This window comes from Pungitius pungitius, chromosome 5 (assembly GCF_949316345.1).
Source record: "Pungitius pungitius chromosome 5, fPunPun2.1, whole genome shotgun sequence".
NCBI classification, from domain to species: Eukaryota; Metazoa; Chordata; class Actinopteri; order Perciformes; family Gasterosteidae; genus Pungitius; species Pungitius pungitius.
Window position 1 is genome coordinate 2,316,766 of NC_084904.1, and position 27,766 is coordinate 2,344,531.

At 41.8% G+C, this 27,766-nt stretch overlaps 2 protein-coding genes across 8 annotated transcripts in view; one reads left to right on the top strand and one right to left on the bottom strand.

Moving 5' to 3' along the window:
- aopep (aminopeptidase O (putative)) overlaps nt 1-3,151 on the top strand; it is a 59,833-nt gene extending 56,682 nt beyond the window's left edge. For 5 of the 6 annotated variants that reach the window (XM_037482038.2, XM_037482037.2, XM_037482040.2 and 2 more), the window contains one exon: nt 2,475-2,998. The gene's annotated coding sequence lies outside the window, so the exon portion shown is untranslated. Of the gene's footprint in view, nt 1-2,474 lie in introns of all 6 variants that reach the window. The other variant, XR_005121073.2, reaches the window with a different exon arrangement.
- A 364-nt stretch (nt 3,152-3,515) lies between these two features.
- Nucleotides 3,516-26,869, bottom strand: fancc (FA complementation group C). 2 transcript variants are annotated; one of them, XM_062562173.1, is made up of 16 exons: nt 26,752-26,869; nt 24,246-24,454; nt 21,511-21,598; nt 21,260-21,354; nt 17,113-17,220; nt 16,961-17,025; nt 16,465-16,629; nt 16,163-16,310; nt 13,007-13,062; nt 12,807-12,906; nt 11,636-11,711; nt 9,960-10,074; nt 5,426-5,600; nt 4,223-4,426; nt 3,766-3,960; nt 3,516-3,663 (listed from the first exon to the last, which is right to left on the bottom strand). In XM_062562173.1, the coding sequence occupies exons 2-16, from the start codon at nt 24,444-24,446 to the stop codon at nt 3,640-3,642; spliced, it is 1,815 nt and encodes a 604-aa protein (XP_062418157.1). In that variant the 5' UTR covers nt 24,447-24,454; nt 26,752-26,869; the 3' UTR covers nt 3,516-3,639. The 2 variants fall into 2 exon arrangements, with proteins under 2 accessions (XP_062418157.1, XP_062418156.1); XM_062562172.1 differs by having other exon boundaries at nt 11,636-11,714.
- Nucleotides 26,870-27,766: the final 897 nt, after the last annotated feature.

Genomic DNA, 27,766 nt, shown 5'->3' on the forward strand with positions numbered 1-27,766 from the left:
TTCTCTTACCCATTGGATTTGGTCTATAACCTTCCAGCCTCAGTTGCATGTCAATGAAACGTTGCACTCTGAAGAATTGAACATGGCGCTCACCGCCCTCCTGCATGAACCGTTTCTTTTTCTTCACCCTTCAGTTAGGTGTAGTAGAAAAGATAATGCTGCCGGCTCTAGTAAAACAAAGTAAACCCGCCCAAAGGCATACTTTGCTTTCTCCATTTTACTCAAAATGCAACCATCACGCTGTTTTGAATAAGTCTTTAAACTAGCGACAGACCATAAAGTAGAGTAGGGTCATTTCCTGGTAGACTTCCATATAATCAGACTTCTTTTTGCAAGAAGTCACCCCCTGTTGGACAGTAGAGAGAATGCAATTTGTAAAGCGCTTTCCTCTCAGCAGAACTAGGGGCTCCTGCATCAGGGGGAATGTGGTGTACTATTTCTTGGCTGATTGCATTGATTCCGGTTATTTTTCTTCTCGTGTAAATTTCCCCAAAAAGTCAAACTATTCCTTTAGCCTGAGAGTTTCATGTAGATACAGCATGGTAGGTAGTTAAAAAGGTAGTCAGGGCCTGCAGCAAATCAGTGCACATCTTTGTGCTTCAGGTTTTAAACTTGTTTGATGTAATCTCAGGACGAGGAACCAAAGATGCAGAGATCCACACAAAACATCTTGTTGATCACCGAATTAGTAGAGATAACCTTGAATCTTCCACACAAACCTCAGCAGCATGAGCAGGCTTGTATTTCACATGGCTGTCTGCCAATGCAGTGATCTATATACACCTGTCTGTTTTGGTCTTCAATTTAATTTTACTTAACAAAATCCCAAATTTGCCTCCGAGGGCTTTACAAACTGTAGATATCCTCCGTTCTCTTTGTGGGCATTTATTTTACAAAGTGTGTAGAATAAAGGAGGACTGGTGCCCTGCAGCCGTTACTCAACCTCCATTTGCACGCAAAAATTACATCATGTATGATTCTTTTAACTTTCAACTTACCTTAATGAATACCTTTTCTCTAACGCTCATTTAAAAAACAAGCCAATTCAAAGTGCTTCCATTAAAACATACTGGGAAAGAAAAGATCCAAAGTCCAATGTAAATTGATTGATACATAGAATAAAGAAGCTTAAAATGACTTCACTGGACTGTGTAGTCCACTGTTACATCGTCCCGTACTGGGACATATTGCTGGAAATTAATTTTAGAACTGTTTTTTTTTTTTGGCAGTCATAATAAGAGACTTGAGGAGGTATTAAACCGCTCTATATTCACGACGACAAAATGGCGACTAAACGAGGACAGATGTTTGAATTAGAAATGAGGGCCATGTGGAGTCTGCCATTTTTAGACCTATATTTAGGGCCTGTTAAAAGAGTAATGACCATCAAAGGCCTGTTAAAGAGGAATTGCCATCACAGCCTGTATCTAAAATGTGATTTATTACACTCTAATGGGAGGGGAAATGGTGCTCTGCACATAAAGGACCAAGAAACATTGTATAAAAGGCACCAAAAATAAACATTTGGCCCACACCGTTTTTTCTTCTCGCTGCTAGAAAAACTCAATGCCGACTGTGTTTAAGACAGCTGTTGTATTCTATTTCAAAGTATATGTATAAAGTAGTCTTTTTTTAATTGACGATGCAGTATGTATACATGCTTCTCACAGAAGGTGGCAGAATATAATTTAGATGAACGTATGGGTATATTCCTGAAATAGTCTAATAGCCATTTTGTTTAAGCCAAAAATGTACCAATTATTTTGGGTGGTTTCTGCCGTGTGAAGCACACCTTTCACCAGCTAGTGGTCCAACAACCTCCACAGTCTGATTGAACCTAAAGTGTGTGGTTTCTTGTGGGTTTGGCAGAGCGAAACGCCGTTTGACACGCCGCTCCAGTTGGCTTTTCGCTTCATTACAGACAAAAAAAAAAAAAAAAGGGGTAAGAAGTAGGTTTTTATGGCTTGCCAGGGCTTTGTTGAAGAGAGAGCAGAGATATTTGGGATTGGCTTCCTGTGCCTACTGAGCTGATAATCAGTCCTATACAACCACTGGCTCAGTTCAGCAGGAACAGGAGTCCAGTCCACTCCCCACCGGACCAGAAGACAACGCAAGCACTGGTGCTACACAAAACAACAACAACAAAGCGTTTCTATTGGACAGACTTTGATAATTGAGAAATATTAGTTTGATTCTTGTGTTTTTGTTTGTTGCTAGGATATCTTTGGGTGTAACATGTTTCACTATTTTACAACATTTCACTACCTACACTATCAATCATAAGACTTTTTACAGATTCATTTGTACCCCAAATCATGTCGGTCAATCTATATTTAAACTCTGGCACCAAAGCCCAGTATGGGTCGTACCTGTGTGATTATTTATGGATTCTGAACACCTCCACACCCAGTGACCAAAGGCCCTGTAATGCTTCAATGTGAACGTCTCTCTCTCTCTCTCTCTCTCTTTTCCAGTTTGCTGACTTCAGATGGAGATGAAAGGGGTTTGGCACACGGGGCGCAGCGCTCACCTCCTCTTCCTCGGTGAGGGGGGGGGGGGCGGCTCCACAACCACTCAAAAAGCTTTGGAGCGCTGTCGTTCTGCACATTCAAGTCCAAAGAAATCAGGAATAATGCCAGCTTTTCCTAATGAGATACAACATTGTTTACTCTATTGATTCTGTAATGAAAGGGAAAAATTACACAATTAGTTTTAAAAAGATAGATTTTGTGAAGGCACACTCATCCATGTTTAGGAGCTTGTGGATAAGTTCACTTCCCTGTGTGTCTGTTTAGTTTATTCCCATGATGTGGTTCTTAAGACTTTCAGGTCATTCCCATTTTTATACACAAGAAATTACTTCACTTAGTCCATGACAACCCGAGGCGTAAATTCCAGTTTTGTTACTGCTGTGTGTACGGTTTGTAAACTTGTATATTTTAAGTAAAGGTTTTTGAAATGTTCATGTTGGAATAAAATATTTTTCTTAAATACAGGACGTTTTCCTAAGCTCACTCCATCTGTTAAGGAGCAAAACCCGAACGTGAGTTTGCACTTTATGCTAATTCCATAATCATCCAGTTGGTCGTGAGGTGTGTTAGGTTAAGAAATATCCAAGTATTTATTTGACAAACTGTTTTACTTTGTGCTACATTTTAATTATCAATGATAAACAAACATATCTATATATAAATATATATATTTTGAACAGCTCATGCATTAGTCAATAGGTAATTAAAGTGTTCCGGTTGTGTTTTTAAATGCACTTTGACTTTTTTATTTTATCTATAAATTCTTTCTCCATGTTATAAATAACAGCAAAGGAAAACGTACAAAGATATGATTTACATTTCATCATACACTCAGAACGCGAAACGATTGAACACATATGGTATTTAAACAAAGATAACTGGTGTTTCCTGTCCTCCAAACAAACTAATGGATGTGTTTCAGTCAGCGTGTGTAGCCTCATGGTTGCTTCTTTGTAGTGAGATCTGTAACTGTTCAAGTATCCTGGGGGGCCTTGCAGATGTGTTGCGTGGTTGTTTGCGTGTGATTGTAGACTCTCCACCTAATCGGTCCTCCCTGTGCTGTTTTGACACACTTCATGCATCGCAGCATGTCCCAACAGGAGCGAGGCTATTGGATATTCTGCAAAGGTGCCTTGAAAAAAAAAAAAAAAAAAAACAGCTGAGGATAAACTTACTGCCATGTGACTCTATGTTTGTGTGTGTGTTTTGTGTGTGTGTGGGTGGGTGCACTCACCTCTTTTGAGGCGTGAGGGCTTATTTCTTGGCAGGGCCTGATGCTACGTGCATTTGATAATGTATTTTGAAGTGCCTGGATCCTGAGATGAACTCGTTCAGTGTCGCTTGATAAGCGGTCGTCTTCGTTCATCCTGATCTCCAGAGACCTGAGAAGCCACTGTGCTCCATCAAGAAGACCACACCGATCCACCACCTGGACTCGCACGAGCAAAAAAGATGAAGCTTGTTGTGACACAGCCGTGACTATTTGTGATATTTATTATGATCTCAAGCACTATAATCCAATATCCAAATTGAACAAATTCATAACACAACTACTCGAAGGAATAAATAATATTCTATGCACAACTGAATGTATATTTACCTCTGTATATATACACATCTGTTAGTATTATTGATGATCATATATTACAGTTTAAATGTGTGCCACTGAAAACATTTCAGCGAATCCTCACCATCTTCACAATCTCTGTTGATGCACTCAGGGATTGTTGGAGAAAAACAGCAAAGTTGACTAACAGGTTGAGGGTCAATAATGGACACAGCGATGGCTGGGGTTGTGGAGACAGCAGAGTGACCAATGAGTGCAGGCGGTCAACAGGAAGAGGACGAGCCAAGAAGAGGGAGTGAAGGTGGTCCCATGCTTCTCCGCAACGTACCTGGAAACAGAAATTACACAACAAATGTCTGGTCAGCTGACAGATGTGCATGTACAGACCTTACTGGAATCAAGAATCATTACTTTAAATATCAGTCCAAATAAAAAAAACAATAGATTAGAAGTTCACAAAGGAGGAGTTAAGTCAACCTTGTGCAGGTTGATCATAATGTTACAGCGAGTGTAACAGGGTTATGGGAGGAGACAGAGAGACAGACTCTAACTGAGAAATCAATGCTACATCACCCGGCCTCCCTCCCCCTCTCTCCCATTCCCTCTTGCTCATTCCCGATCAACCATCATTTTGTTTTTATGCGTTATTTTTCTTTCTGTGTATTTGTTCAATGACTTTCAACGAGGACACACCCTCCAACAACAATGAGCAGACCATCCACATTGTGGACTTGTTGAGTTATGATACAGGCTTTATGCTTCAGCTGCAGGTTGTGCAATATTTTATCCAAACTAGGTCCTTCTCAAGTCATATTAACTAAAGATCACAAATCAATACAGTGTTCTTTGTAGCTACACCAGTGTTCCCAATGCAATACGAGCAACAACACAGTAAGGACTAAATATTCCAAATGTGTTTATAAAATGCATGGTAAAATAAGGCCACAATAGTCGCTGCGTGAGGCTGTGCACAGCGGTGAGTGAATGTATCAGTACATACTGACCAGGACAATGTATCCATCCATACACCCACTGTTACTATCTATCCATCTATCTATCCATACAGTGTCCAAAGAAGGAGAATGTCCAAAGTAGATATACAGCCTACCATGTTCAACATATTATTTAAGCATTCTAAACTTTTCTGAATTGCACGGAACACAAAGCACAGCTGGGCCTGAGGGGAACGTCATAAGGTTCAAGTTCAAATGGCCACAAGATAAGAGGTTCTCACCTACTGCGTGGACCACAAATGTCTGGACATTTCAATCAATCAAATGGAAGACGAAATGGATCAATTAAAAATATTCTCTCTTCAACAACTTACCAGCTGCAGTGCTCTGTGGTGCCCCCTGTTGGTAGGGTGGTGGTAGAAGGTAAGCAGCCACAGAAGGGGGGCGCAGTCCTCAGGCTCCGATGTGACCAGCAGCTGGACGGCCACTTGCACCCAATGGGAACACTGGACCAGAAGGAACCAGGCCTCAAACACTTTGTGGTACCTCCTAAAGGCACAGAAGCAGAAACGGGGCTCAACATGAAAGGTAGGGAGCTGTCCTCATACTTCCCAGAAGCCTTGTGGCTTTTCTGACCTGCCGTGGTAAATGTACATGGATAAATGACACTGCAGAGGAAAACATTTGTATTCCCTTTATTGTTCGTCCCGTCCTTGATGTCTGTCAGAGGACAGTCCTCCCAGCCACAGACGCAAAAAATACACAACACCTGGAGGCACACACAGCCTGACCAGTTGAAAACAATAAACAATAACAATCATCTCAAGAAGTCAGTCTTTAGCCTGCAGCACTGCAAAGTCCACACACACACACACACACGTGTCCTTGATCAACAGTTGGGAGTCATGTCACCTGAAAAATAAATCTACCTGGACACTGAGCAGACCAGTGATGAGGCCATTTTTGTGAAATAAATTTTAGTAATGTTGGATTAAAGCGTTATATTTGAATTCACCATGTAGTGGCAAAATCTAAAAACTAGGCCGATCGGAGGTTTAATTCCTCATTAGCCTGCTTTCCTAAGAATGTGTATTAATTAGGGCCGGGACTCGATTAAAAATATTAATCTAATTAATTAGGGGCTTTGTAATTAATTCATCGAAATTAATCGCATTTTAATTGCAATATTTGACCTGAGAATAGTGAGAAGTAATTTTTTTCACATGGATTTTTATTTTTGTTCAACCAATTCCAGCAGACAAGTGTAGAAATAGCATATTTAGAAATATAGTACTTTCAGAAATTCAGGTAGGTAGAATCTATGAGAATTGAGGTTGGATTCAAAAGCATCAACAGGTGTGTGGTGGAACAGTGCAGGTAGATAGCAGGATGGCTAAAGTGTGGAGGAGCCTTAGTTCAAACCTGCTCTCTCAGAAGGAGGGTTTGGTTGCAGTCAGGGCTTCAAACTGTAAACTTTGAAACAGTTTTGAGGTTTAGTAAACAATCCCAAGGTCTAATATGAGAAACGGACACAATGGGGGATGTGCTTGAATAGCACAACGGAACAACTGAAGGGCTGCAGGCTCCAACCTGGTGTCTGAGGTTGTGGGTTCTTGGCCCTTCATGCAGACATCACTTCTGCTTTGAAAGAGTTTTGAGGTTTGAGTAGCAGTCTCAAGGTTAAATACAACAAACAAAGGCTTGGTTAGTGTGTGGTGAAGTAGCACAGCGGAAGAGCTGCTGACATAAGCCCCTGCACTGCACTTGAAGGTTGTGGGTTCAAGCCCAGTCTTGGGTTTGAGCCTTTGGCTTTACTTCAGGTTTGAGTACCAATCTCAAGGTTAAATACAACAAACAAAGGGTTGGTTAGTGTGTGGTGAAGTAGCAAAGCGGAAGAGCTGCTCACATAAGCCCCTGCACTGCACTTGAAGGTTGTGGGTTCAAGCCCAGTCTTGGGTTTGAGCCTTTGGTTTTACTTCAGGTTTGAGAAGCAATCTCAAGGTTAAATACAACAAACAAAGAGTTGGTTAGTGTGTGGTGAAGTAGCACAGCGGAAGAGCTGCTGACATAAGCCCCTGCACTGCACTTGAAGGTTGTGGGTTCAAGCCCAGATGTGGAAATAGCATTTAAAAAGAGTTTTGAGGTTTAGCTCACATGCTCAAGGTTAAATAGGAGAATCAAAGTTGCCAAAATGTGACCAGGACTGGTAGTGTAGGGGTGAGTGCAGGGTGCCAAAAGCCTCTGTGCGCACCGCCAGTGGGTTCAAATCCCACCCGCCAAGTCTTGAGCGCACTACCGCGGAGGTAGTAGTGGGGGCATTGTCCCCACTGGTTGTTTCAGAGAAGTGAACCCTAGGGGTTATGCAGAAACACAAGGCGCGTTCACTTGAGTTATGATGGCATTGTCAAGAATGATGAAGAAACTTTTGGATGAATTGACTAAATTTGATGTTAATTGCTTTGCTTTTAGCACTTATTAGCCACGCTACATAGCCTATAGGGTTCCACCTTTTTGACGGGAGAGAAGGCCAGATGAGTCAGTAAAGATGAGCAGATGTGTCTCATTCAGTGGTCACACTGACATGAAACTTATTACAGCCTCTGAGGGCCTTTTCAAGACACATGTTCATGTCACATGTTTGTCTACTTTAGGGCATCCTGTGGACCTTAAACTGACAGTCTGGCACAGGGTGTAGATTTGTTTACCCTTTTTAGTGCATCCACCCTCCAATTCTCTGTCACATTCAAATTCAACTCACTTGTGCCTTTACCAATGCAGGAAGGATGAATAGCATGGTTGATCCTCCAAGATGCACCAATCCGTCTCTGGGGCAATATCCCATTATGATTTTTTATAAATGTCAGTATGTAGGGTCAAAAAATGTCACAGAAAAGATTTTTTTTAAATAGGTAAAAAATTAATTAAAAATTATATATATATATATATATATATATATTATAAAAAAATATATGTAAGGTCAATATATATATAATATATATTATATATATTATTAATCAAAATTAATCGCATTTTAATTGCATAAATATTTGACCTGAGAACAGTGAGAAGTAATTTTTTTCACATGGATTTTTATTTTTGTTTTCAATTCAGGTAGCCTATAGGTAAGTAGACCTTCTGTAAACTATGTTTTTTTTAAGTAGACCAATACTTTCAAGTACATTCAGAACATTGGTTATTTTTTCAGACGTGGACTTATTTACCCTGGTCCTTAAACCAGTCATCTGTTGCAGTGTGGGTTGGGTGTGGGTCCTTGTACGTCCACGCTAGCTGCTAAATGTTTTGCGTTGAGGTGATACTTGAGGCTCGATGTGAATTCCTTGTTGCACAGCTTGCACACAACCACGCTCTTATCGACGCTTCCATCCGTGTGTTTATTATAATAAGATTTCCCATTCACGGGGCCACCCGACACGGTCTCGTTCATGTTCACTGTGATTTGTTGTTGTCTGAAGTCATGAACGCTAGTTGGTGCTCCAGTATAATCGGTCCTCCGAAACTCATCCAGTGAGAAACGTTCCGCGGTGCAAAAAATAAGTGTAAAAATGCGTAAAAAATGTTTAATGTGTTATTTTTCGTGTAATTAATTAATCTGAATTCCCATTGTAATTAATTAATCGTAATTAACGTGCTAAAGTCCCGGCCCTAGTATTAATATTTACAACTTTCTCCTTCTCCAATTCCTGAGCCAAACGACTCGGTTTAATGGTCATCCAAATGAATTATACACATTTACACAGTTGTTTTATTTAAAACTCACTTAATATCATAAATGAGAGAGGAGGTATTTTAATACATTTTTGAAAAATTGATTATGAAGCGTAATCTGTCCCACTGAGAGGAACAAAAGACAATCAAAAAGAATCAGAGCTTTAGTACTGATCTGAATGTCAGAATTATGTCTCATCCAATTTTTTACCAAGCAACATCACGAAGTACAAAGTTTAGACGGGTTGTGTTTTGTTTAAGGCTTCCAATTCCTGTCAATTTACATTTATAATACTTCACTTTCTTTTCAATCAGAACTACAACCATGACTGGTTCATGGAACTTTTTGGGTATTTAAAGGATGGTCAAACGTAGACCAGCCCCCTCCTTTTTCTTCTTCTACATTTTGGTTTTAGCCACCAACCACATTTTTCATCTGTCCCTTTCTTAGTTTATAGACTATTATTTGCTAATTTAGACTTTCATAGAAAAAAAAAAGGAAAATGATAAAATAACGTAATTTAACATGTCAATTTGGGCTCTGGGAAGCTTGGGGCGTTTTCAGTATAGTCTTGTTAATTTACAGACAAGAAAATCCATTACACGAGTCGTATTAATAAACTAAAAACCAGGATCGCAGAGAAGTCAGAAACGTGCTTATTTGGAGATTGCAAGATGGAGGTAAAGGTCTCTCTTTCTCACACATTATGAACAGCAGCGTCGACCTACAGAACACTGGCAGCTCAGAGCAACACCACCTACTACTTTTACACCTTTGGTTAGGGGATTCATTCATGGAGGATGGAGCAGCAGTTGGGTAGTTGGGATAATGAGCCCTGTTAAAAACCGCAGCAGGAGTGTATCAAGTCATTCGTCTGCATCTCTAGGACGTCAGCTGCTTTTCATCTTCATCCCCTTTTTCCCCTCTAAATCCACACCACCGAGGTTACCCACTTGCACCGTTCTCCGGGTTCTTCTTCTGCATCACTCTCGCTCGCTTCGGGCTTTCTCGACAGAGCTCCGTGTTACGAGCTAATAACCTCCAAGCACCGGCCCAAAAACCTCTCGGCTGTGATGCGTCAGAAGTACATGACGAAGCCCCCCCCCTCACCAGCCGTTAATGGAAATAAGAACAGCACACAGGCATTCAGTTGCAGACCCGCATTAACATGCCTTTCTCACCCTGATGTGGTGCTGCCGTCGTCTTCGTCGTCTCCGTCCTCTTCCTCCTCTGTCAGTCTCTGTAATGAGCCGCTGAGGCAGATTAGGTGACGTCTCCAGGCCTGTTGGGGCATCTCTGCAGAAACATATTTGGGGAAACACAGACACAATGATTGCTCGTAGCACATAACAAATCAATTAGCCTTTCTTGAAAAGAGGTAGTTTAGAATTATGGGAACACCTTTATTTGCTAAAAGTTAAAAAGGAATATTGATAGCACCCGTGGCGAGGGGAAGAGAGAGAGATGGGGGGGGTTCAGTATTATTTTACACTGTGGTTTTTCATTCCATTATCATTTTCTGCTTATCCGGGAGCAGGCGTAGGGAGGTATTTTAAGCCTCCCTCTCCCCAGCGACATTTTACAGCTTTTTGTGGGGGACTCTGAGGATATACAAGACATATTCTTCCGCGTGCTCTGGATTAGCTGGACGCGCATAGTGATTCGATGCCCTGACCACACCCACCAAAGAGGGTTTGTCTTCGTTCTGTTCAGGGTGTACTGGAGAAGGCTCTCACTTGGATCATGTAAAGGACTGGATGGCTCAAAGCAATGAAGGTTCTGAAAAATGACTTTTGACTGTGTTTTGACGGGTCTTCCTCCGCGACTGAGGGCGGGTAAAAGAGTTGCTCAAAGCACTGTTTCCACTGCTCGACAATATCACCGGCGAGAGTCCGCACTTCTCCTCACCTGCAGAATGCAGCCTGAGGTAAAACTTGCTTTCCCCTTTCAGAGATGTTTGCTGCAACCTCTGTGATGCCCTAACGATGAATTAACTTCAACAAACAACTTTCCCAATGTTAGACATGTATTTTCCAAGCAGAACAAAATCAATGGCAATAACTTGCCATTCCATTTAAATATCATGGTCTGGTGTCAGATGCCACGTTGTTCTGTCAAAGCAAACTGCATAACAAATGCTGTACTAAACCTCCATCCAACTGACAATTCAGATCAACAAATAAACTTCAACAAATATTTCTATGTTAAATTTTAACAAAGCCATGCTAGGTGTTCATTTATTATACTTTTTCAGAGGAAGCACAGATCCCGATAGGACCTCAAATCTTCTGCTATTCACAGTATCCTTCATTATTCTTCCACACATGCACACACACAGTAATTATTAACTGCGTTCTGCCGAGGCTCCAAAGTGTCCCTAAATGGCTCCATTCATGTAAATCATTGCTACCTACAGGCCGGTCTGGGAACACACTGATAAGCACGGCTCCCCTGTTCAACAGAAACAACGGTAACGCATACCCAGTGGGGATCAAACATACTCTTCTAAAAAATAATAAGTAGCATTAGTGTTTGTATAAGACAAAGAGTGTCAGTTGGCAACAAATTGATCCAGTTCAAAACAAAAGAACCCAATGAAAGAGTTAACGACACTAAGCGTACTTTAACATTTATATCCAAGACTCAACACAGTTGCTGACTAACTAAAATTGATTGAACAAGACACACAAGTGTCCATTCAGTCTGCAGCAGGAAACCTTTGTTGACACACAGTTAAAGAATACCTAAAAAAAAACTAAAAAAAAAACTTTTCTCACAATAGGAGAGCGTCAGATATCCAGACACACAAACAAACGCACATATACACACATGGATGAGTGTGTATGTGCACACTGACCTGTTGGCCGGGTCAAGAGAGGAAGCAGCAGACTCTGAGGTGACTGTGGAAACATGGCCTTCAAAGACACACTCGTCTGAAACAACACAAAAACACACACTTTCCTGAGCTCCACAAACGTAAATCATATTTACCTTGAAGTCATCCACGGCTTCGCTCTGAAGGCCTGAAAAATGGCACTTTGAATGGGAGTCTGTGTAGCGGTGATACAGTAGGTGCTAATGTGTAATGTTGCATGTAATAGGTAGCGTTTAGTGCAGTGTGACTACAGCCATTAAAACAGACTCTACTGTAAATACACTATAGCACTGCCATCTACTGGGAGTTCAGCTACAGTCACAAAACCGGCCAGAAAGTAAAACGTAAAACACACGCGCCCTCTGGCCTCTTGACATTGATGGCTCACAGGTGAGTGGCAGGACGTCCTCTACGGTCCCCAGGGACAGGTGGATTGAGGTCCCCTATACAACTACAACAGACTCGTGTGTATGTGAAAGGCCCTGTGGTGGGCTGAGAGTAAAAAATGAAAAATACACAGGGGCACATCATTGTAACAGCTAACAGAGGTTTCCACACATCGGAGGGGTTTTATTTGTGTTAAAGTTATTACCCATAAATTGATAATGGCGTGGAGGATCGATCAAATGTTTGGTGATTTTTCCTTCGGGGAGGTAATTGTTCATCGCCTTCAGTGTGCATCGAAGCAGGCGGCGTAATAAGAGTTACAATCTTTTTACTTCCAGCAAAGACGGTGGATCGGAATAATTTGGTTCTGTTGGAAATTTGTTGCAGCAGGTGAAGTACTAAAGAGGAATATGTTTGAAAAAAGTTATCAGCAGTGGCATTTAAAACTGTGGCGTTTTGATTGACAGATGTTCCCGCTGTTTTCAAACACACCAAATGTTTTGCTGGCAAACACTCGATATGGCGGAGAATGGTGATAGGAAGACACGGATTGTTTTGTCTACCCACAGGATAATCAGTTGATTAGATATTTATATGTAAAAGTGAAGACCAGTTAATTAATTGATTAGAGAATCAACAAAATTATACAGAACAAAATTAAAATATGAATCAAAACAACAATTAATTTATCAATGAATGAAAATGGAAAGACTAATTGATAGTGAAAATAATTGATGAGATTTTTGGTGCTTTGATTGAGGCGTACCTGCTGCTGCTGCTGCTGCACCTCCCCGAGGAAGCAGCTGGTAAAGGCTCGGATGAAATACTTAACACACTCTGCCCCTTCGGCTTGCTTAAGGATGGACCTGTGGCACACACAAACAGTGATGGTAACAACACACACTTCTCTAGACCAAAACTCAGACACTAGCATCAACACCCTTAAAGTGACGAACCAGCACTCACCTGAAGATGTCGTTTACAACCAAGAAAATAGAGCAGTGCTGAGCACAGGCTTTGGGCTGAAACAGAAGAAAAAAAAAACTTTCAATAAAATTGTTCATTGATATTAGATATGAAGTATTAAAAGCCTACACTTACAATCCAGAAATGACAGCGAGCTTATGCTGAAACATCTCACAAACCACTGCGTGTCACTGTTGCCTCATCTACAAATCACCAACAGGTTGTGGTTCCTCTCTGTGCTTCGCTTTCTCCCCATTATCCACTCAGGTGGACCACGGTCACTTCTTCACACCCACACACCTACTCTCTCTCGTCTCGGCCTAATGTACACTCATGTGTTTTAGATTCAACACGCGCTGAAATGCCCAAGCGTAAACATTCAACAGCTGCACTGCCCTCGGCACATTTATATATGTTCGAGTCCCAGTTACTCTCCCTCTCACCCCCAGCACTCTTCTATAGGGACACATGCTTCCATATAGGAGGAACACAAGTCATCTTCTCACAGACTTTAAATCCCACACTGCAATCCAGTGGAAGATCAAAAGGAGCACTGTATGTAAAATGTATATTACAATGTTTTTAGTACATCAAGGCCGAACTTGTACCACCAGTCTACAACCTGGTTCTGTAAAGGAGTGTTTAACGCCGTTTTCTGTCCAGTGGAGGCACATATTGAACCGGAGATGTAATTGTAAAAGACCAATTAGAATGTTTATATGGTGTCATTACAACGTTCCAACATACAAATAGTGCGCGTTCATCTTCCGTTTTGACATGTCCCGTTTCATTTGTGTCCTCTCAGGCCAGAAAGCAGTATTAAACAATAAGGTGGCGTACATGTACGCGGGCGACCGGGCCAGCGTGACGATGCCAGCGTGCATGCATGCATGTGTGCAAACTCCTTGGTCCCCCTAGTGAAAACAGATGGGTTTTTTGAGCATCCTCCTCCATACCTTACCACTAACACTTCCAGGAGGGTCAATTACAGCACACAACAAACATCCTGTTTTTTGGTAGTAAGGCCCAGGAAGTGAGTGTTTATTATTACTGAGCCGGTCTCTCACTGGATCACAGAGCACCGCACGCAGCAAGCCAAATCGAGGAATGTGAGCCTTATTTCGTGTTTCACCATTTTGATTGCAGCTTAAACACGTGAGTGAAGGGGAGGCGAGAGGAGACACAAGCCAGTCGGCTCACACGCCTCTCGTCTTTTCCGTTGCTCCTGCACACGTGTACACCAACAGAGACTCGCATGCACAGAGACACATGTGAAACACGCATCTGACTTCCAAACAACCTGAAGGCTATGGGAAACCTAAACGTATGCCTCCTACCCTTTTTAACGACAGACACGCCATACCAGATGCATATTCATAAACAAAGCATGGCGGTTGGAGCCGTGTGTGTGTGTGTGTGTGTGTGTGTGTGGGGGGGTTTCATGCACACATGTGCGTGTGAAGCTGCTAGGTGATAAAAACAGGTCAATCAGAGATGGATAAGAGGGTAAACAAATAGATCCATGATGGGACAGAGATGTAAACAGTCTGCTATTGTCTCTCTGTCTCTCTCACAGGCAAGCGCACACACACACACACACACACACACACACACACACACACACACACACACACACACACACACACACACACACACACACACACACACACACACACACACACACACACACACACACACACACACACACACACACACACACACACACACACACACACACACACACACACACACAGATTTAACTGTTAACAGAATTCCTCCCTCCATTATTGTTGCTCCTAAAGTGCAATCAACAGGCAGGCATTTTCCTGTACACTGTGCATTGTCTGTTATGTTACACAGTTGAAGTGGACCATCACTGCAGGAAAACACAAGTGACACATCTGACAAACTTTACTGAAGTCAACATGAGGCAAACCGGCAGGTAAATTCCTGTTTCAATGAGATTCCTAGCTACCAAAGGCATTCGGTAATCTAGGTAAATAGAAACGCATTCGCCGTATTGTATTCCATGGCACAGAACGGACGTCTACATCGATTTAGTTTGTTGTGTCATGCCGACTCAGGGAATAAGCCCAAATTCTGTGAGTGTTTCATACATTATTTCTCGAATTGTTTAGTTTCAGTGACACATTTCATTACTTGTTTTTAACCCTGCTCCTTGCAATGGCTGCACTAATATGTCTAACAAATTATAGTGGGAAGGAAAACAACCCTTGGTGGCCAAGTGAGGAAAACAGAAAAACACTGCTGGTATTTTCTGATTGCATTTTCACGGCATGATCTTAGTTAAAAGTTAAACAAAGGGATGAACGGCCAAGGACTGGAGTGGCATAGTTCAGTATATACTCAGCACAAAACCATTGCTGTGTAGAACAAGCCAAATGATGTGAGATGCCGTTTAGAATTAGCCAAACGATGTGAGATGCATGCAGAGCAAAGCCAAATGGTGTTTGAAGTTAGCCAGGCCAAAACAGTCAATAAAGATCCTCCAAAAAGCAAAGGAACGCTTTCAAGCACAATGCATACAAAAGCATTACAATCACCGTACCTCGTAATGAATGGCTTAGGCCCTATACTCAATCGGTTTGGTTTCACAGTTTACAAATCATTTCAAAGGGGCGCTATAAATATATGGAGCAGGCAGGGATTTCTGATGTGAGAATCTAGTCCCTAATTCACGGCAGATGAGTCAAACTATGCACATAACACAATTTAACAACCATTTAACAACAGCAACTTAAGCAATTAAATTGATCAACAATGCTGCCAATTCATTAAAATAGTGCATGCTCGGCTGACATGGACTTCCTTTCCATATTGATGATGTCAAAGTAGCTGTGCATGGATTAGGTCAAAATAATGATTTAAATCACGGGTTCCATTGCACGCATGCCACAAGATCACACAGCTGGTTCTAAAGAAAAATCTATTTGAATACTGAGGAATTGTGATAGTAATTATTTCACACCTTTATAGAATTCTATCAAGAATATCAGTAGATTAATTGATACTGAAAGAAAACAAACTGCATATCAATAGCTCTGCCTATTTGGTGTTGATCTGGTTATATCGATTACAGAAGTACATTACTTTATCTTTTTATGTTATCAGTCCTCAATCTAGAAAAGTACCCACCAGTAGTGACTGTTCCAGTTGCTTCCGTGGGATTGGGCCTGAGAAAGTGAGAGCACACTCCAGCAGACGGAGCACTGCTTCCTCCAGACTGGACAGGTCGTGGTACCACAGAGAGACGACAGCCTGCTCCTCCAATGACAAGCACTGGCTAGAAAACAGGACCAAAAACACCAACCACATTATCATCGGATCTAGAATATACTTATACTTGAGCAGCATATATACACATGTTTGGACACAACTTAATAGGAGGGCTCGCTGAAATCATATTTTGTAAGCCGCCAAGAACTCAGTGCGACTACCTGAAGTAGGCGGAGCTAACGGCATCCAGGAAGTCTTTACTAAGTGCTGCCCTCACACAGGTCACTTGCTGCTGCAGCAGTGCACCAATGAGAGGAGCAGCCTCAGGACATGTGACCAGAGGGACACAAGCCTCCGATGTGGCCAGAATGTTGTCACACGAACACCTGCACAAAGAAATATAGACAAAACATCTGTACTATCTGGAACTTATCATCAATGGCCAAAAGAGAAAAAAAACAGAACATCTTTGTTTCCATCTTTATAAACAAAAGGCTGGGCTTTTTTTCTCTGTTGAATGGCAATATAAATGGAATAATTGAGTCTGTAGGTCTGCCAAACAAAACAGACGATGACATCACCTCTGTATCTGGGAAACTGATGGTTACTTACGCACAATATTTTGACATTTTATAGCCCAAAGACATTTGAGAAAATAATCAACATGTTAATCGAATATGAATGTATGTGACAGACCTTATTTAATCACTGCTGTACCTCTGATTTATGTCACCCAAAGAACTGCAGCTCTTCCCAATGGTTTCCTGCAGCAGTGCCACCATCTGAAATGAATGAAAGAGCACCACTTGCATAAATGTTAACATTATTGCAGTATATATCAATGCTAAAAAGGCGGAAAAGGCTGATACCTTCCTCAGAACCTCGAGATGGTAATCTTTAGGTGGAATATCCATTTTCTTCATCAACGCCTGCGCTGGAGCATCATCTTCCTCTGTAACAAGCTGACACAGCACCTTCTGTGGGAGGGCAGGCGACATAATGTGCAGCTGATTACTGTATATCTATAAAAATAATAAGTAAAGTATAATACACTAAAAATGAAATCTGCAAGGGCCCAAAGATTCCCAAGGTCAAAGCTAATGAGTTACTGGAGTGTAGGATCATTTGTACCCCCCATGAGTGGAGAAAAGGCATTTCAGTAAGGGAGAATGTATGGACGGCACCTGAGCAACTTCTGAAATAAACATTGTTGGTTACACAGGGCCTTGGTGTTTTACAAGCATTTTTCAGAAGGGGACTCATCATACACGGATAAAACTAGACTCATAAACTCTGCTGATCTCGTCTGTGAGAAAGCAAGTCATAATTAAGGAACAGCAGAGGGGAAACTAGACCCATACTGTAAGTTTTGATCTTACATGAGAGGCTCTCAACCTTGAGGTATGCTGGAAGGAACACAGCAATTTGCAATAACAAAAGATGCCACAGGGTTTGGTTGTTTTAGGATTAAAAAAAAAACGTATCTTTAACGAGGTTTGCCTTCAGCGATATTTACTCAGAAAGAGGTGTTTCTTTGAATTCCGGATGGATTTAAACCATCTTCTCTGTTTATTCACATTAAGCTGATTCACTGGTACTAGTTGGAAAAGTGTGACCAGCCAAGGCCCCACATCTTCAGCACGCATCTGTTTTTTAAACGAAAAAGCACACGAGAATAGCGAAAAAGTACAGATCCCTTTCAAACTACAGAATTAAAGGATGTCAACATGAGGAGGAGACAAAGGCATTGATAGTTGCACATTATGTACAAAAAAAACAAAGTGAAGGCGTACAAAACACAATCCCCGCTGGAAGGGCACTGCAGCGCTGTTGCTGGAGCTCTGCGGTTTCTTTGGCCCAGTTCTACAGCACGCTAGGATGCTTACCCTCCCCATGACAAAATAACCTCAATCACTAGCATCTGAGCACCCTCCAAACTCTGCACGTTGAGTACATACAAAACCAATCACACTTATTACACCCTGACACAGTGGAGCTGGGGGGGAAATGACAGGGAAGGACAAATGGTTAAAAGGAATGGCGAAGAGAGACTGGAACGTAGTCGGATGGATGCATTTGGAGCGGGTTCCTTTCACTGCAACCAAACTGGCTTTTGGGGTCTTGGAAATGCTGCGGCCGAAGAACTGATCCCTCCATAAATCTAAAATTAAAACAGAGGACGGAGAAAAATGCACAAAGCATCGACTGAGGTTGGTTTTGACGAGTGCCTGTTAACAATTACTGAGCCATGATTGAATTCTCCCAAAGCCAATGAAAGTCTCGAGTTCAGCCTCAGATGGTCAAAAAAAACAATGGAGACGTGCAAAAAAGCGATGAAATAAGGGGAAAGAGTCAAGAAAAGTCAGGATGAGCATACAAAACAATGAAGTAGTACTAGTAACTTGTGCTCAAAGGGTAAAATAGAAATAGGCTTATTCCCGCAAATGCAAAACAACCAATTGTTGTTTGCATTTAATGAGATATTCATAATTTCCCAAAACATTCACTCATTCCTTAGATTTGAGGGAAAAAACACAAATACTACTTGCTGTGAGTGTGATTTTTCGAGAGAGGGAGGCCACCCAAGAGGATTTATAAATTAAAAACAACAGTCCACGTTTCAAAAAACAAAGCTGCCACAGCAGCTCCAGGGCCTACCTGTGGTTCACCCAGTTTGAGTCAGTAAAGATTAAGCCTTCAAACCAGCCATCTTCCCGGCCCCCTCTAATATTCTCTTTACTTATCTGTCATCTCTTCAAAGATCACGCCATTTGGTCCCCCTGCTGGTGCAGGATGCAGAGAAGCTCGATCGAGCTAATGACTATCTGACATAGCCTGCAGCTCTGTGGTTGTACCCGGCATTCATCAAAGCCCGTGACAAAAGTCAGATGTGGAGAGGAGAGGCAGACAGGGAGGGGAGAACGGGAGGCGCGAGCGGGCCAAAAAGGCAAAAATACTCTGCACGTTATCCCGATTTAGGGAGAAAAAGACATGTGGCTTCTAACAGTACATACAGTAGCAGTACAACACATGTTTTTTGCCCAAATGCTCACGTACATATTCCGGCACATGCACAGAATTACCGTTCTTAGGTGCCCTCGGTCTATTATGAAGGGAGCGTGAAGAACAACGTTGGGGAGCGTGATCGGGCAGCGCTAACAGAAAACAGGCCTCATTCTGCATTCCGGGACCGGGAGTCCAACAACACGCAGAGAGACACCGGAAGACAGACGGGACGTGGGGGACGTGTCTGTGGGGACCGCGAGCATCTCCACCGCTCCCCCAGGCGGGATGAGCTCCAGTGGCGTGCAGGGGTTTTTCTATGCCATTTGTAGCGAGAGGAAGCGTCTTCGGAGGAGATGGGGACGAGCTGCAGAGTGTGTGGTGACCTTATTGTGCAGCAGTCAACACTTGCAACCCTGCGTGCCATTGTTAGTGAACCCTTTGGCTCGGTCCTTCGATGATTCATCAGGAGCGTTCAGCTACAATTAAATTAACTACTGGACAATGTTGGAAACATACTTTGAACCTGCACCCTTCTAAAAGGCTCATCAAGGAAGAATGTTGTTTGACTAAGGATCAGCAGAAAAGAGGCTACTGTTGAAGAGTTTCTCTCAGTTTTTTATGTCATGGTTCTCCTGCTATTTGAGTTAAAGTTAAATACACATAGCAACGTGAATTTGAAAGAATATTTTTTGGGGGGCTGTGGTCAACCAACATGATATGTATTCTCTTCTCTTGATTCCAAATAAAACATATCAATGTAAATGTAATTTAAAATGTAAATCTATACACCACCGCCACTTTCCCATTGACATGCATATACAGAGACATACGCCCACAAATACACTCAGACATACTGTAGACACAAACAACCATACACACATGCACTTTGCTTCCCCTCTCATGGGTCAAAGACCATCTGGCAAATTCAAGCTTTTCTTTCAAGGCACCGTTAGCGAGATGTTTTATTGGATGAGAAATTAAATCAAAAGAATACAAACACGGTTGATCTGGCAAAAATGTGGAAAAGAAATTCCACATTGTTTATCTTGAGCCATCTGTGTGAACCCTCTCGAACTTCCCTCTGTTCTCCTTCCCTCCTTTGTGTGAGTGTGCGCGCCATGAAACCATAGTGAGCAGGAAATACTACCTACAATAGGAAGGTTCTTCAGACCCTTCTCTGGTGACCAGGAGCAGTGAAACTGTCCATTCTAATATGCTTTCAAAATGTGTTTTACAGTTTGGGAGTTTTGTGCACAAAGGGCTTAGACCAACAGAGACCCAATCTGCCCGAGTCATCATCCATATCCCATTGGGGAGCAGAAACATAGGGCGAGCAAGAAAACTCACTTCAGAGGCCCAAAGTCAGTCAAAGACAAATCATTTTAGTCTGTCAGGCGTTTTAGTGGACTTACAATCAATCTGCTTGTCCAGTCTTTCTGGATCTAACGTGGAAATAAACAGCATCCGATAAAGGGGATTTAATGGACAATTTGGTGTTTTGTCTCCATTGATTCTGGTTTCCCTTTTCTGATTATCCATTTAATCTCTGCAAAACGCCAGCAGGTGGGTCCAGGTGGCCAATGGCACTGCAGCAAGGATGGATGACTAAATGTGGCATCATGGTTGACAACATTTCATTATCAGGAAAACTGGGCTTAGTGAGTCTGGTTCCACCCGGGGGGGGGGGCCTCTTACTGGTTACTGGTGTGGCCTGAAAAGGGCCCCGTCCCACTTAAACTGGGCCCTTCTGATATGCGGGCCATATCAGTTTCAGTTTATGTTACGACGCATTAAGCTCAAAACAAATCTGTGCTGTATATTTTTCTTGATCCTTAATTTCACTTGATTGAGAGCAAAGCAAAATAAGAGTTCAGAAACTGTCCAGTTGCTGTCCTTAGATGGAGCAATCACGGATCACTTTTTTTAAACCAATATTGATATATTCAATAAAAAAAATAAAAAATCTAAGTCTACTTATTCACTATTAACAGATATCAAAAGAGGCCATACCCGAATCCACTGGTTAGCTTTTCTCTCCACAGCATTGCCTGGATGCTCTGAGTACAGTCCCCACAGACACTGGAGCAGCAGCCTTCTGCCTGTAGCTGCAGACGGCGAGACACAATCATTCCCCCTTTCAACGCAGATTATAAGCATCAGAATGACTCACGCTTGTACAGAGACTACTAGTTACTCTGGACATGATCCATTTCACTATTCCCGGATGCATAGTTAAACGTTTTTCCCCACGATGCACTCACCATCAGCAGTGACATAAGGGCTCCAGCAGAGTCGGCCAAGGAGCTGTCCAAGGAGGGGCAGCCTCTTCAAGGTCCCTGTTGTGGAGCTCTAGGGTACATACACAGGCAGGAGGAAAGGGGTTTAACAGTCAACGTGTTTTGTGCTTCTACACCTGTGAGCTGCTTAATAACTTTACTGGGTTAGTCCTTTGAGATGAAGGCACATGAACACAATCACTGGTTTTTCCCAACCGGCATTTTAAATCAGACATTACACAAGTAGAACCAATTTTAAAAAATGAGATTTCCTTCCTTCATTGTTGGACTGGTAGATATTTGCACCTTCTCATTAGTTTCATCCTCCCTTGTTTGATCCTTTTAACCTAACAGCCCCTAGAGCCACAACACCTAACATAAGAAGGTCACAAGTCTACTTCATTGGCCAAGGTTATGAAGTTAAACAGCAGGCCCATCCACAGGTGCATAGAAGGAGGGCATTACTCATGCATCACCTCGGTTTTTCCTTATTTTTGTCATGTCAAAATTACAACCACAGTTTTCATAGTGAGAGATATACAGCGCAGAACCGGGGCTTTGGTCGAGGATGCTACGCCTGTGACAGTTTAAGTATGTGTGTGTGTGTGCTTCTTTATACAGCTCAAACAACACGCCATGAGATTTAGTTCACCTGACAGCCAATTAAAAGATCCAGAGGGTTTCAAGAGAGGACAAACACTGTATTTAGGAACTTCAATAGCCTTTAATCCTGAATATCTATAAATTTCCGTTTTAATTTGTTTTATTTATATCCTAGAGAAAGTAATCTCTGACCATCTGGGCCAAGGCTCCATCAAAGATTTGCAACATTGTCCTTAATTATAAATGGAATTTTAGACAAGAAACGACCACGCTCTTAGTGGGGAAGAACTTCTGTTTTAGGTTGAGGTGAGTTAGCTCCATCCATGTGTGTGTGTGTGTGTGTAAAGTGTTTTTACCCTGAAAAAAAATCAGGACAGTACTCGGTATCAGCAGATATTTACATTAATATTAGGAGACCACACGTTGGATGTGATTGGGTCTTGTGTTGCGGCGAGAGGACCTGCTCCTCCTCGACGCCAGTTTAGGGCCAATAGAAATCGTTCCTTTGATATCTAATGAGAATAATGAAACACAATGTTCTTCCTGATGATAGCGAGTTGTTCTTCCGGCCTGCGGGCCGACAGAACAGCTCCTGCCTTTGCTTGACCCGTGATCCGACGAATAAATCTACCAGAACGAGAGAAGTCTTCACATTTCCGAACACGCTCGTTCGATGTCATCGCTCCTTCTCTCTTTCACGATCCAGATCAGACAAACAAAAAGTCGGTTCCTGATTTCTCAAACATCCATTGTCTCCATGACGGAAGGCAACGTGTTAATTAGTGAGCTGTAGAGGTGCTGCCACATGACTTTGGTCTGAGTGTTATTAATCAGACTCTCAGTAGGAGACCCGACGAGGAAATTTAAAAAAAAAACATCTAAATATTTATTGTGCAATATCGAAATTGGACACTTCCTGCACTTTTCTGAGTGTAAATCTGGAAATGAATCATAACTGGGAGTATTTCTCATCTGGGGGCATAAGCCACATGAACAGTTGTTAAGTCATCAAAGGATGCACAACGCTGCCAAGAAGCAGGCGATCTTCAGCTGGACTTTTATGAGCCCACTGCCAGTAAAAATGATTTCAACCCAATTAAGCTATACCATTCTTCGTATCCGCGCCACCATCCTACACATGCCGACACCTCGGCATGACGTACACCCAGAATAATGCTAGCAGAGAAGCACACACAGAGAGAGAGAAAAAGAACAGCCATTGATCTATAAAGATATGTGGAACTACAAAGCAAGACACCCAGAGACACTGATTCTAACTACCAGAGTGTTACAGTAAAACATATGGGTTGTGAGAATCACAAATGAAAACCTGAAAGCGCTGCGGGACCGTAGCACTAACAAGAGATTCTTATGTGAGGAGAAAGAGAGAGAGAGAGAGATATATTATGTGAGAGAGATTTGTGATGGAATTTCGCTCATAAAAAGCAGACAGTCCAAAGGGAAAAGGGCTGGAAGGAGGGGGCAAGGACGTGGTAACACTGAAATCCCTCACAGCCCCCTTCCCAAATTGGCTGGACCTGATACGGGGATACATTAGGTTAGCGCTGGAGGTCCCAACGCGACTATTACCTGACTAACTCAACACTGCAGCGCTGCCAAGCCGGCATACGCAGCCTCTGCACCGCACAGAGCCGCCTCTGTTACTGACGCTGGACTTACTGTTCATGCCCGGCTTGGACGCAGAGTGAGCGCGTGCTCCTGCATGTGTGTGTGTGTGTGTGTGTGTACGCTTGAGCTTGAATTAACTTCGGACAGCAGTTTGGCCTAACCGATTCAACTGATTTTATTTCTTTTGGTAAGGTGTTAGGACTGTAAAACCGGCCTCTTAGGGGATACGGACCATTTTATTGGGCTTAACGGGCATCTGGGAAATAAGTGAATATGCATATCTGTCAGGACTGTGAATCTATGAATTAAGTTTGGCTTTCTTGAAGAAGTTGTACTTTTTTAATTCTTGTTGTTCTGGGTCTGTGCCCTCTTTGGATGAAAGCGTCAGCATAAATGAAAAAAATGTAACCTCAAAGCATCCCTTGCATTGTGACACAGTAAAATAAAAAAAAATAAAAAACACACACAACATTACTAGATCTGCTCACCGTGTCGTTGATATGTGTGAGGAGTTGCTGGAGGAAATCCTTCAGTCTGCTCAAGTGCACGGAGGTGTCTTTGTGAGCGTCTGCTGGGCCGCCGGCCTGGCCCCAGCACACCGCTTTGTCCAGCCAGAACCGCGTGTCCTGGACGCTCGGTGCGGCCTGCGCTGTTTGCGGGAGCTGCATCGGTGGCTGCGGCTGACACATTTTGCGTCCTGTGAACAAAGCAAGATCCTAAGTGAGGCAAAGATCAAGTCCATTGTCACGGTTCAGACAAAAAGAAAATCCATCCTTAATCAGCTTTCACTTTTACATGGTTACTTCCCATTCAAATTGAATGTATAATTGCAGTATCTACAGATGTGAGTGTTTAAATAAAAAGGGCACAATCCGTACCATTAAAAGGAGAAAAGATACCAATTTTGAGAAAAGTCATACTTGCAGCAGACATAAATAAATAAATGAGAGTATAGAAAGTGGAAAAAAAATAAATAATAAGAAGTACATGACTAAAATGAAGGTATAATGAAAATAGAAATGACGCATGAGCATTAGGGGATGAAACCACATGGTAAAGTGACAATGGTCTGATTAATAGCAGAAGAGTCTATTTACAGCCTCACACTAAGTTAAGTAAATTAAGTTCATGAATTAAAAGCTAAAAGTCAACAAGAACACATTCTTACATGAAAAAATTGCTACTGAATCTGAAATAACTATTAGGTGTATCTATAAATAAAAGCTCAAAACATGCATTTCACAATAGCAGACATTAAGGAAATGTTTTTCTAAATAAACTTAGGAAATTTTAACACAACACAGTTACTGGTTTAACACAATTTACTGCTAGAGCAAAAGTGGATAACAATGGAAGTAATAAGTACATAAATTGAAGCATATTGCTCAACTCGTACTCGTGCCCCCCCCCCCCACACATACACACACACACACAAATAAAAAGGCCTACTGAGAAATAAACAGCACATTCTTCACCTTTTATGATGATGAGGAGTAGAACCCGTGTGGGGGGTCGGGGGGGCAGAGCACATGGGTGTGGATGAGGATGCGAGTCGTGTCTGCATGTAGCCCAAGAAGAGTGTGCGTGTTGTTTTTTGCCATAATGACATGTCTGTGTGAGACACCACAGGGTTGTGTTTTATGATCATCTTGTTACACACGATTTCTTTAATGTCTTGCCATGGTCTCTGCTGGAAAGCCCCTGTGGCTCGCTGATGTGAATTTATAAATGCCCATTTTGAGAGGGGAAAAACGCTCAACCAAATTAGGAACAAACGGCTCTTGTTGACTTGTGTCAGGGCTCAGGATTTACTAAAGCAAATGTGGAAAAGCATTGCACGCCAAATACCTGGTCTTAGAGACAGTTACATCTTTTATTTACACAATTCTGTTGGTGTATATGCATGTCAATTAGGCAAAAATATAAAAATGTAAATGCAGATACTGTGCAGCGGCTTTGGTGTTTGCTGAACACATTCTGGAGAAGGAACGAGATGTGACTGGTCAAATATTATCATTAAAGATTTGTTAAACTAAGCGTGTGGACTTTGGGTAAGAGTGAGTTTGCTGTTCCAATTATACGATTGTTGACATTATTTCAGTATAATCAAATCAGTTTAAAAATCACTTTCTTCATACTTACATCAATATGTTAGTAAAGAAAGCAAGGATTCCAGTAGAGAAAGGCTTGTCTCGATAAATAAAAGGAACAGTTTTGTTGAACTAATTTCCGCCAATGATAAAACATTTTTTATGAACAGCTACTTCAAAGCAACTGTTCTAGCATCTTGTGATGGCACAACATCATCCAAATCCCAAAATTCCAAATCCAATCCAAATAATGGTCAGAAAATATGGCAAAAATGCATTTACAGTCTCAAGTCTCAAATGAACTATTTTCACATGGATTATTCTGCCAATTAATTTTCTCCATTGGTAACAATACTGATTTCCCAACAATCACATCTGAAATTGTAGAAAACTATAGTTTGACACAATGTATTATCACTATCTATGCGGATTTTTTCAAATCAATTAATGAATCAGTAAACGGTTTCCATCCCTGATATTCACCGTCGAAGAAATGTTTTATTAACACGGAGAGTTGATGTTGACATGATGGATTTAATTTATATAATTTGACGCAATGGGCACACTCTCACACACACACACAAACACACACGTGCGCCCCAATTTACCGGGAAGAAACGTCGGGGTGCAACAGCTGCACCTAACCACAAGGTGCCAGTATTTCCTCCACTGCTCTTCAATTAAAATGAACGTCGCCAATCGTTTCAATCTAAAAATCACCTAAGAACTTAACGTTAAATGTAACTGCTGTAGGTTGAGTTACGTCACGACTCCATGAAAACACCACAGGTGAACCAACGGTAACTGCTTACTTACAACCGTCACTTCGAGTGTTGGCGAGCTACCGTTAACCACACGACACTGGCATGAATGTTAACTACTGCTGCTTAAAATGTGAACTTACATGTAACCAGACGCGAAGCCATTCACATTTAAATCTTCAGATAAGAAGCCAGGCTTTTGTCCCGCGATGTGAGCGAACTGAACTTCCCTCTTCCGTGTATGGAAGAAGATGATTGGTTGAGTCGGACCCGCCCCCGCCTCGTCATTCTGGCAGTGCCTGCTGGTAAATGGAGTCCAGCTCTATGTGTGGGCATTTATGAAATTAAAAGCTAGAGGATTTATAGGGATTTGCTTCTTCAAAGTGATTAATAGATATTAATTTTAAAATCAGTCGGAAATTACTACAAAACAATGACCTAAACACACACACACACACACACACACACACACACACACATATATATATATATATATATATATATATATATATATATATATATATATATATATATATATATATATAGTATTTCTTATTCAGATAACTGCAAGAAGAAACAGTTTATGTGCATTAATGTATTTGAATCATTGTCATTGAAACATTAATTAATAAAAATGTTACAAAATTCTTCACATGATACCGATTTAAAACAAAAAGAAATAAAAGAAAACACATACCAATTATCATGAGGTACATACAGTATATAACAACAAAAACAAATTACAGTACCTACTAAGCTGGTAGTTTTTAAAGCATTTGACAGATTCAGCTGTTCTAACGGTTCCAGAGGGATGGAGCCCTAACTGAAAAAAGTGGATGAGTGAGTGTCATTCATTTCAGGGGTGAGGGTCTTGAGGCTGAAGCTGCCAAATCACTCAGAGGCTCCAACCTGCCACTGTGCACCAGGAAGTGCTTGTTTAAACATATGTCACGACCCTTGTGTGAGTTTGGGCATGTATGTGTGCATGTGTATTCACTTGTAGGCATAAAACACATTAGCGCCTGCATTAGAAGTAGGTTATACTCATGGAAAATGATGGGTTTTGAACTGCACACAAACAAAACACACACCAACACACTTTGTTTCGACGTCGCTTGTCTGAGTGTGATCAAATAGGATGGCGGCTGGCTCAGCGTG

What these genes read in the sequence shown, in the direction of transcription:
- fancc (XM_062562172.1), bottom strand. Translation starts at nt 24,446, where the DNA reads ATGTGTCAGCCGCAGCCACCGATGCAGCTCCCGCAAACAGCGCAGGCC. An exon ending in GTTAGCTCCGCCTACTTCAG is followed by an intron (nt 16,311 to 16,464) that starts GTAGTCGCACTG and finishes CCTGTTTTCTAG; the next exon opens with CCAGTGCTTGTCATTGGAGG. An exon ending in ACCACAGAGCACTGCAGCTG is followed by an intron (nt 4,427 to 5,425) that starts GTAAGTTGTTGA and finishes TTCTGTTTCCAG; the next exon opens with GTACGTTGCGGAGAAGCATG.